General features: G+C 38.9%; 1 protein-coding gene across 1 annotated transcript; it reads right to left on the bottom strand.

Annotated features, from left to right (window-relative positions):
- Nucleotides 1–262: 262 nt before the first annotated feature.
- LOC116320397 (sialoadhesin-like) lies at nt 263–10,757 on the bottom strand. The gene is made up of 9 exons (XM_039608249.1): nt 10,695–10,757; nt 10,345–10,380; nt 8,491–8,608; nt 7,802–7,950; nt 6,490–6,738; nt 4,575–4,844; nt 1,641–1,892; nt 1,356–1,493; nt 263–469 (listed from the first exon to the last, which is right to left on the bottom strand). Exons 1-9 carry the CDS (start codon nt 10,717–10,719, stop codon nt 363–365), a joined length of 1,344 nt encoding a protein of 447 aa, XP_039464183.1. The 5' UTR covers nt 10,720–10,757; the 3' UTR covers nt 263–362.
- Between the last annotated feature and the right edge of the window lie 210 nt (nt 10,758–10,967).

Raw genomic sequence — 10,967 nt, 5'->3', positions numbered from 1 at the left:
TGCTGTAGTTCCACAGTCTCCTCTCAGAGATGCAGTGACAAGAAGCCATCAGCAGGTGGCAGCGTAACATCATGATTCTATTCATTTTGAATATACTTCTTCAACCCTGTAAAGTTTTAAACTAACAGTTAAATTGTCCCTTTGCCCTAAAAATAGATCCGATAAATAAAATCTCACCTCTAACCCTGATAACGTTTGTTTCCAGGAAAAGTGCTGCAGGTTGAAGATTTAAACTAAAGAAAACACAAAGCAATGAATTTACAAAAAAAAACCATTAAAACTTTATTGATACAAAAATTAAAAACAACATGCAACAAAATTCATGTAAAACCAGGACTTCAAAACATGACAGCGAGTTTAAGTTAGAAATTATGCTCAGTGGTGACGTCAGCCATGACATCATCATATGACTGGTCCTCCTCTTCCTCGGTGGGTGGAGGCATCGTTATGGAAACATGTGAGCTCCTTCCTGTTAGGCGCAAAGTAAGAAATGATAATAATGATGAAACAAACTGTAAATATGAAGAATATTCAAGTCATTTTTCTTTTGAACAATACATTCTTAATTTGAACTTAATTTGACAATGACTGTAGATATTAATTTATTTTTGTCTGACGATAGAGTTGAGCTTCTGTTTGTCTCCATCTTAAATAATTTGGGGCCAACAGAAAGTGGGATGGAAAGGGTTAAGACAGAAAAACTGGACCGCGAAAGTGTATTAGACTTTATTTGAATTGCAAATTCTAGTGACTAAAACTAGCATGTGGCTAAACAACTTCCAAACCTAACCCTGGACAGGTGAATATCAAGACGTTACTGCAGTGCTGCCTGAGGGCCTGAAGATCACGGCTTTTAAATATAAGCTTTCATTCATCCCATTATGTATATTGATTTTGAAAAGTCATTAGCCCATTGGTCCCATTAATCCAGTCACTGACCCCCTCTGTATTTACTGATAAGGAATAATGTGTATTCTGTGACCCAATGATGAGTGGTTGCTAGAAGTTGCTGGCAGTCCATAACATGAAACTGGTTGTAAAGAGCTATACATTGAGGACCTCCTTGTATTTAATTTGGTCACTAGCACATTGCAAACGTTGCCTATAATTTGAAAGGAAGACACTAACTTGTCTGCAAATAAATGCCAAATACTTGCCTATACCAAATACTTTGATTTTCTCCATCAAAACTGCAATAACTTTGTTTATTCTCTGATTTTTACATAGTAACTCTGGTTTATGACAAAATATTCATGTTCAGTAACCAGTGTTTTTCTATTCTGGTAAAGATTATAGCAGTAGATCCAACACTACGAGATGGATGGGTGATATTTGAACATAATGATGAGTGTTACCTGCAGACATGCGATATATAGAGACCATGAGGAATGTGGAAATTACATATGGAAAGTACACCAAGATGTAGCGCAGTATTCCCAGAGAAGACAGGTTTTTGTGAGGATCTGAGGCGGGGGCATCGGGATCTTCAGGATCTAGAAACAAACAACAAAGATCTTGCTGGAATAAAGCTCTTTTTATCTTCTCTGTAAACCACAGATTAACAGTCTCTAATACACATCAAAGAAAAAAGACCAAAGTCACCAGTCATGTGATTCCTTAGATTTTCAGTCCTGGCTTACCTATGATGAACAGCCAGCTGAATGCAGACACTCCCACACTCATGTTACACTTGTAGATGCCTTCATGAGACTTTGTGACGTTATAGATGATCATGTGACTTCTAAGCGCAGTCCCAATAATAGATTCATTTTTATAGAAAGTTGCTGGGATGTCGGATTGACTGTTCCTGGATTCACAGAGCAGAGTAACATTATCTCCCTTCATCACGGGGAGGACAGGACTCTGCAGGATTACTGGAGTATATTCTCGTTCTGACAGATAAAAAAACAAAATCTTTGAATAAACGAGTACATGCAATCAAAGGTTAATGAATGGCTGTTTCAATACAGGAAAGAAACAGCTTGCAGAACATGCTATTCAGCTTTATTTATCTAGCACTGTCTGATGAGAGGCAGATAAAATCAAGGTAAATAAAGAAAGTAAACCTTCTTTAATTGCTAAGGTTTCAAGTATCAGGACATAAAATATTCTGGTTCCTTAAAGTTCTTAAAATTAAGTAAATAAAACTTCAGAGGAACTACAAGACATGACATATAAAAAAAAATTAAGCGAGAATAGAGAAACAGTGGGTGAGGAAGTATTCTGGGGAGGTGCTACTAGTCAAATGCACTTGATTATTTGATCATCAGCACGTGTGAGTACTTCTACAAGATGCAGTTCAATTCAGTGTCATTTTTATTTCAGCAATTTACGACAGTAGTCACTGTCATTGTGGATCATCTGAGCATCCTGATAATAATAAATTACAACCGTGCAGATTCTGAGTAATAAATGACTGAATTAGTTTTTGGCATGAACGTTTTTTGCAAATATGCAGTACTCGCCCTATAAATTTGTTTAATATGTACATGTAAGGACATATCCTGGTCAAAAATGACTCCTTATAGTGTTACTGGAGGCCAAGGTAATCCCACTCAGAGTAAGCATTTGGTTAGATGCAATGTTTCTAACATTTTTAGTGCAATGACAATAATCTTAGTTTCATCTGAATTTAGAAGCAGGGAATTACAGGTTGTGTGTTGGCCCTGCGACAGACTGGCGACCTGTCCAGGGTGTACCCCGCCTCTCGCCCTATGACAGCTGGGATAGGCTCCAGCACCCCCTGCGACCCTGAAAAGGATAAGCGGAGGCGGAAGCGAATGGATGGATGGAATTACAGCTCATCCAGGTCCTTAAGAAGTTCCTGCAGTTTAGATAATCAGTGTGTGTCATCATGGATAGATAAAGCTGGATATTATCTGCACCGCAGTGAAATGTCATGTATGGTATGTCTTCCAATGATAGGAAAAAATATAAAATTGAAATATAATTGATTCCACCACTCAGCCCTGTGGAACTTCATAATAAACCTTTGTGTGTGAAGGGAGCTATTCATTTACATGAAAAAAACAGAGTTTATTAGATAGATATGGTATGATTCAGACCACTGCAGTGCAGTACCTTTAATTTTTATTGCATGTTCTTCTCTGTGTATTAAAATATTGTGGTCACCTGAGGAAACCTGGGGTTGTTTTTATTGTCTTGAGTCAGTGACAAATACTAAGACGTCCACGTTTACAGAGAACTTTGTATTATAGAGCAGCAAACTCTTCTTCCAGTCTAAATGAAGATCTTCTAGAATAGTGAGGTGCCTTTTTCTCTACAGCTTACAGGTTATCTGCTTTAAGGCACACTTTTGTGAGTTATACCAGGGACTCATGCCCTTCTGATTTGAGGCCTGCTTTTTGAATGAAAGCTGTTAAATGTAACACTAACAAGATAATCAGTCTTGTGGGAGTCTAGGTAGCTGTTTTACATTGTGTTGCCGTATGTCATTAAAGAAGATAAAAGTGGAGGATTTACATCCTTAAACTTAGTTACAGGATTTTAAGAAAGACATCTACTGTGATCAAATGTATCAATGGCTTATGCAAAGTCCAGCAGTGAACCCGACTGCAATCCTGTGGGATCTTAAGATAGCTTAAGAGAGCTGTGCACATTAATATTAATTTCCAGTCACCTTTCTCACTCACTATGTGTTAATAGACCTCTCTGCATCGAATCATATCTGTTATTAATCTCTGTCTCTCTTCCACAGCATGTCTTTATCCTGTTTTCCTTCTCTCACCCCAACCGGTCGCAGCAGATGGCCCCGCCCCTCCCTGAGCCTGGTTCCGGTCAAGGTTTCATCCAGGTAAAAGGGAGTTTTTCCTTCCCACTGTTGCAAAAGTGCTTGCTCATAGAGGGTCATATGATTGTTGGGTTTTTCTCTGTACCTATGAAGCGCCTTGAGGTGACTTTTGTTGTGATTTGGCGCTATATAAATAAAATTGAATTGAATTGAATTGAATTGAATTAATAAACTGAAACAATGCTGTAAAGAAGAGTTGGCCAACCTATTCTCATGAACTTGGAAACTATTATTTTGATGCTATTAACTGTGATCCTGCAAGCAGCAGCATCGTGAGGTGTATTTAGATTTTTCACAGCCTGCTTTTCCAGGTAGTTTTTGTCGTGACATGGTGCAATAAGTTATGTGTTAATTACTTTTTCTTATTTCCTGGTATGTTAGACCTTAGAAATAAAATATGATGTACTTTGTCTCTACCATTACTGTATCAGCTTTAGAAGTGTGCAGCACTAAAGCTTTGTGACTAATCATGGATTCTGTTAACTAAAAGAAAACAATACATTAGTGAAATAGAAATGCATTTTTTTCTGTTTATCTCGACTATTTTTGTTCATAGTAAAGCATCTATCCATTGAGCTCAGCTGTGAAGCTGTACTCCTCCACTGTTTGTGTGGTTAAAACAAAACGTTTTCATTTAACCATTTTTGTTATAAGAACTTTGACACGTGTCTTACAAACATGACAGTTACATGTTTAGTTTTCTCTCATTCGTATACATTTTTGAGGGCTTCTGTTTCAAATTAGTTTTTTAAACCGCTCCTACCGTAAACTTTGATGTTAACTGAGTTGCTCCGCTGGTGTGTAGGAGATTCGCACCAGTAAACAGCACTGTCGAGCCCCTTAATTTTGTGGAGGATGCAACCGTAGGAAGTAGGTTTTCCCCAGTCTTCACATGCGGACGACACTTGTTTATTAACGGTGCTGAATCTCTTGACTGTCCATCCTTGAACTCCACAGCTCAGATTCAAGTCCTTATACTCAAACATCTGAGCTGAGTTGGGAGACGGTGTGAGAGTGGGAAGGTCAGAATGATCTGGGGACAGAACAAGACTCAGTGTGTTAGAATATGTTCGGCTGTATTCAATGTTTTCCCATTTTCTGTTGTTTTGAGACCGTCTTCTGTTTTACTTATTCACTTTGTTTCTATGATACATATGTCACGACTTTCTTACATTAAAAAAAATGTGACCGAAATTCAATTCATGTATTTATTATGTTGCTGAGCCCCAATCAGAATTCCATTCATGCAGTGTCTTGCAATTAATATGAATATAATATGTAAATTTTAAATCATATACAATGTGTTTTCACCTTTACAAACCCCAGTTCAACTGGAAACACATTACAGTGTTACCTTATAAAGCAACATGTTGGATGATGTATTGCAGTGCTACGAATCTCACTGAGACTCCATACACCAAGACAGAAAAACAAGCTGGTAACACAATTTGTTTTACAATAAGATTTTTTTTAATTCACACAAATCCTAATAAATACATGATGTCAGGTACCCAAATCCAAGAATAAAGAATAGATTTTTAGGATGTTCCTTCAGCATACTCACAGCCATCCTGTTCATATTTAGAACTGAATGAATCCTGATAAATGCCAGTTAATCTATTTAGATTGTGAGATCACCATCAGTGTATGTGGGGGCAAAACACAAGTTACTTTGGCTTTATAACTTCTGTGGACTTTGGCTGCATGTCCACTCTTACCCATTTCTTTTTGTTTTGCTGTCTTTGTCCAATTCACTCTATTTCTCAAACTCAGGTTAAAATAACTAAGCAAAAAATAAACTAAAAAGATTAGAAATATGGTATCTAACCAGATTCTTACTCTGGATGGCATTACCTTGGCCTCCAGTAAGGCTGTGAGGAACCTTGGAGTCATTTTTGACCAGGACATGTCCTTCAACGCACATATTAAACAAATATGTAAGACTGCTTTCTTCCATTTGTGCAACATCTCTAAAGTTAGAAATATCCTGTCTCAGAGTGATGCTGAAAAACTAGTTCATGCATTCATTACTTCCAGGCTGGACTACTGTAATTCTTTATTATCAGGATGTCCTAAAAACTCGCTGAAAAGCCTTCAGTTAATCCAAAATGCTGCAGAAAGAGTCCTGACAGGGACTAGAAAGAGAGAGCATATTTCTCCTGTTTTGGCTTCTCTTCATTGGCTTCCTGTTAAATCCAGAATTGAATTCAAAATCCTGCTCCTCACATACAAGGTCTTAAATAATCAGGCCCCATCTTATCTTAATGACCTTGTAGTACCATATCACCCTATTAGAGCACTTCGCTCTCGCTCTGCAGGCCTACTTGTTGTTCCTAGAGTATTTAAAAGTAGAATGGGAGGCAGAGCCTTCAGTTTTCAGGCCCCTCTTCTGTGGAACCAACTTCCAGTTTGGATTCAGGAGACAGACACAAAGTTGGAATAGTTGACCCTGAATCCTCCCTTAGTTAAGCTGCATTTAGGTGTAGGCTGCTGGGGGATTCCCATGATGCACTGAATGTTTCTTCTTCAGTCATCTTTACCCTCACTATGTGTTTATACAGCTGTCTGGATCCATCCATTCATCTATTTTGTTCACTTATCTGGGTCATGTCACAGGGGCAGCAGCTTAAGCAGACAGCAGGAGTTTTGTTATTTAGTGAAATGACTTTGTTCCTTACCTTGTATCAGCAGCCAGCTGGATGGTGATTCCCCATGACCACTTATGTGACATTTGTAGGAACCTTGATCAGATTTAGATGCTCGGTAGATGGTCGTGTGGTTTGCAGTTTCACTTTTGATGGGCTGATCATCTTTAAAGAAATAAGCAGGAAGGTTGGAGGGATTCTTTGTTCTACAGAGCAGAGTGATGTTATCTCCCTCCACCACAGGGGCAGCAGGACTCTGCAGGATCACTGGGTTCTCTAAACCTACAGAAAAATGAAAAATGTTGTTGTGTGATTTCAGGTGAGGAGACAGCCTACGGGGAAGAGGTGACTGGCCTAGAACAATTATGCTAACAAAATCAGCTATCTCTGAATCTCTGCAGGAAAGAAATTAGGTCACTGTGGTTTACAGAGAAGGACTGGGGGTGTTGCCTCCAGTGGTCACTTTTAAATGTCAGTTGTGTCCACAAACACAGAGACTTCACATGGACTCTATACACAACTGATATTCAACAGGCCCAGTGGGATCATTTTTGGTAATGTTAAAAAGTATTTTAGCTGCTTTTAAAAATTATTTCATTTGAGCATCCCAGTTTAGGTAACCTAACACTGCACAGGTTAGCTACCAACCTCATAGAGGTTAATCAGGCATCCATTTCTAAAACAGATCATGAACAGCCCCATACAGCAAGAAATGTGCAGCATTATAGATCATTTTTTCCACATGCAGTGAGCTTACTGACATAACATGCAACATTAGCTCTGGTTGGCTGTGGCATCGAAAGTAGAGCAGGTCGCTGCTGATCAGAAACACATCAAAGAGCTACAGCTCACAGACTTTATCTAGCATGTTAAATGTTAGACTGAGAAAGTGTGGCTTGTTTGGAGCTGTAGCCCTGAGCCAGACCATCAACCAAAAGGTTGGTGGTTTAATCCCTGACTGCACCAGTCTGAATGCCAAATGTTAAGTTAGTCAGTAGTGCTTGTGTTAATGGGAGAATGAAGCAAGTTGTGTATAAAAATGAGTCCATTTAACTGAAGTGAACCTTTTTGGTTTATATTGATGTGCTTCCCTTTATCACAACTAGTTCCCTGTAAAAAACTGACGTGTATAGTAACAGTGTTACAGACTGTATTGACTTATTTGCAAATGTTGCAAAAGTCTATTGGAGAGAGAAGAGCTGATTCACACATGAATGAGTCACATTAAATTTCATAGCAAGTCTGCGGTTTGAGTAGCTCCATTGTCCTGAAACAGGAAGCAGGAGGACTGAGTATATGTAGCTTCTCCTTCAGGCATGCTGAAATACAGTTTAATGAATCTTACCATTGACAGTGATGCTGATGGCGTTGCTGCTGTGACCGTGTGTGGACTGGCACCAGTAAACCCCGGAGTCTGAATGTGTGACTCTCTTAATTTCACAGGTAGAGGAAGTTTGAATACCCCAGCCTGATGTGCAGTCAGACACTTCTAATCTGAGGAAACATCATTTGTATTAGTCATTTACACATGTGGAATAACCTGATTCTCAACTTCATTTTTAGATGACTAATGAATAAACTAATTATCTAATTCAGTACTATACTGGATACATTTTACAATCCAAAGTTGTAAATTATGCAAAAAAAATTCTCAAACCAGGCATTTTACCAGATGCCTCCTGACTCTCACTGTCACTCATAAAGTACTTTGGTGCTCTGATTCACCAGTCAAATATCAGTTTGTCAGCAGTTTGTTATGAGACTGTTGGAATCTGCTCTTTATTTTGCTGATTGCTTTTCTTTAACATCTCCTTTTATTTGCTTTCAGTCTCCAGTTAGGTTAATTCACTGAAAACGACTCTATCAGGTTTAGACACTGAAACCTTCTTGGGTTCACTTAGAAATGATTGCCTTCCTGCACAACAGCAACAGCAACAGCAACTGAAAAGACAAATTAGCTGAGTGAAACATAAAAAGCGGTCTTCCTTTAACATGCCAGTTTTGTGATTTTTGTTATTTAAGCAGTAAACTGACCCTTTTTTTGCTGGGTGTCTCCACACTGTCCATTCACCGGAGGTGATCCGCTCACAGCTCAGACTGATGTGCTCGTACTCGAAAAACTGGGACCAGTTGGGAGTGACCTTCAAAGAGGCTGAGAGAGACAGAGACACAATTGGTTTCTTTTTTTTTCACTCTTAATGTTTGTTTTGACCCAGGCTAGGGGTACAGGAGCACAACATATGTGTTTGAAAGGAAGACGACCCCGCTGTGGTCCCCCAAAGCCATACCCAGAAACAAATTTACAAGTTAAGGTGATTTTATTGCTACCAAACTGAAAGCTTTAACTCTGGGGTGAACAAAGGCCAAAGTAACAGACAAAACAAGCTATTCCAAAGGTTTGGTGCACATTGGCTGCTATCTAGCTTGTATGTTTAGACACCTGCACAGCCTGCCACAAAAATTCATAATATGTCAAGAGGCAGTTCTTAGGGCAGGGAAAAGGGAGAAAAGGCTAAAGTGTGCAGTGATTAATCGAGTGAGTGTTAGTGAGTGAGTGTTGACAGCCATCTACATTTCTGTCAGTGGTGTTTGGGATCTGGTAAAAATCAGTGAGAAATGTACCATCATACCTGGAGAGAAAAACACATCATCAGCGACATCTCTACATAATCCACTCAGATCCATAAACAGTCGGTGAGTGTAGTAAACGCGAGATTTTTAAGGCACTTTACATTGTTACCATCCTACGTGTGAACAGTAGTTGAACAGTAGACCCCGTGCTGAGAAAGCTTCCTCCACTACAAACTCTGGTGTTATGTAAACTCATGCAAACTTTGGCCTAAAGAAAGCGCGTCTTTCTCTGTTGAACCTGCACCAATAAGAACTGTGCCACCTAAGTAGACTCACTTCCTGTTTCCTTCCCATGCAATGGCCTAAATAAAATAAGCATGTGGTTCTTTTAGGCTTTCCGAACATCATTGGCTGAAATTGCTCAAATTCTGATGCAGAAATTTTTAGCTCAGTGCTGTTTCTGAGGGGTTATTATTTGAGACCAGATGTTAACCAAAGTGAATAAATGTACTCACTGAATTAATCAAAAACCCAGAGAGTTACCAAGTTAGTGAAACAGTGTTACAACTGAGCTTTGCAATTGCTGTCGTTATCATAATGAGTCTGAGAGCTCTGATGATGGTGTGCTTCACTTCATACACTCACAGAAGAAATGTAATTAACAGAACTCATTTGTTATGTTGCCCCACAGCGGTAATAAACAGTAAAGAAAGCAGTTATTTGTTCTTGTGCTCTGATCGGACATTTATCAGCTGTGTGACATGTTGTCTTACAGATCACTGGTGGAAAATGAATGTGGTCACCAAGGGGCACGCATGCGTCTGCGTTGAGCTATGGCTACGATAAGAATGCTTGATTTGGTAAAAGATACTTCAACATAAGGCTAGGGGACCTTCATCAGTGAGGCAACTGACTTTTTCAGTTTTGTTTGGTGATTGATGGTGGTTGTTTTTGATTGATTGACTGTTATTTCCAATGTGTAAATATGAGCAGAAAGTAGCCGAAAATACAATGAAAACATTGGGCTTCAGCATTTTGCTTTAGGAGCCTGTGTTGGTGCCATTAGGAAGAAAAAAGCCTGATTCTGCAGGCAGGAAACGGTGAGGGGCAGTTTGAAGATTTTTAGATTAGAGAGGAAAATGTTCACAACAACATCTCAATGCATTCAGCCAATAACTACTTCTAAAAGTCCACTTTGTCTAAAAAACTGATAAAATGCTAACACACACACGGACACACACACATGCAGACACACACACGCAGACACACAGACACACAGACACACACATGCAGACATAAACAGGGCTTGAACCTTACCACGACTCTGGGCTGACGTCCGGCAGATGCTTAACACTGAAATGAAAGTCAAAGTCAAACCACACAGTGTGTAAGTGTTTCTAAAAACTCTCATTCATGTGACACAAACATAAAATCACTAAGTTTCATTTGCAATTCTTAACTTTAAGACATCTGATAACTTTAAACTTTCATAATACAGCAATTCAGTCTGTCACAAAACTGTGTGTAGTAAAAAGAACCTTATACGTTATAACGAGTTATATATAAACAAACAACTCAAAACACACCTCTGTGCATTTTAATCTACAATACTTTTGCAGTATTGTGTGACGAGAAGTTTTGGTTGTTAATTTTTGTTCTGTACTTACAGAGGAGAAGCAGAATTGCCTTCATAGCGTCTGCACGCTGCAGTTTCACTGACCGTTTTGTAGCAAAAGTGGCGACAACATCCTGTTAAAGAAACCACACGGTGGTGAGGGGGAGGAGGATGTGAGTTCAAGCCAAAAAGAACATCAAAAAATATTTTTTAAAGGCATTTAAGAAGAAATCCTTTATCTGGTATAGCACATTATGTTAATGTGTTTGTAAACAGAGTGAACACAGAAAAACAAAACATGATTCACATCCTCTTGTTCTGACAC

Source organism: Oreochromis aureus, linkage group 3, assembly GCF_013358895.1.
Source record: "Oreochromis aureus strain Israel breed Guangdong linkage group 3, ZZ_aureus, whole genome shotgun sequence".
Classification (NCBI taxonomy): Eukaryota; Metazoa; Chordata; class Actinopteri; order Cichliformes; family Cichlidae; genus Oreochromis; species Oreochromis aureus.
The sequence above is the reverse complement of the archived record's forward strand: the minus strand, read 5'-3'. Positions and strand labels throughout refer to the sequence as shown.

Excerpts from the sequence above, each read along its gene's own strand:
- LOC116320397 (XM_039608249.1), bottom strand. The coding sequence starts at position 10,719 with ATGAAGGCAATTCTGCTTCTCCTCT. Across the intron at positions 7,951-8,490 it reads AGACACCCAGCAAAAAAAGG|ATTAGAAGTGTCTGACTGCA; the intron begins GTCAGTTTACTG and ends ATGTTTCCTCAG. Across the intron at positions 1,893-4,574 it reads AGTTAACATCAAAGTTTACG|AACGAGAATATACTCCAGTA; the intron begins GTAGGAGCGGTT and ends TTTATCTGTCAG.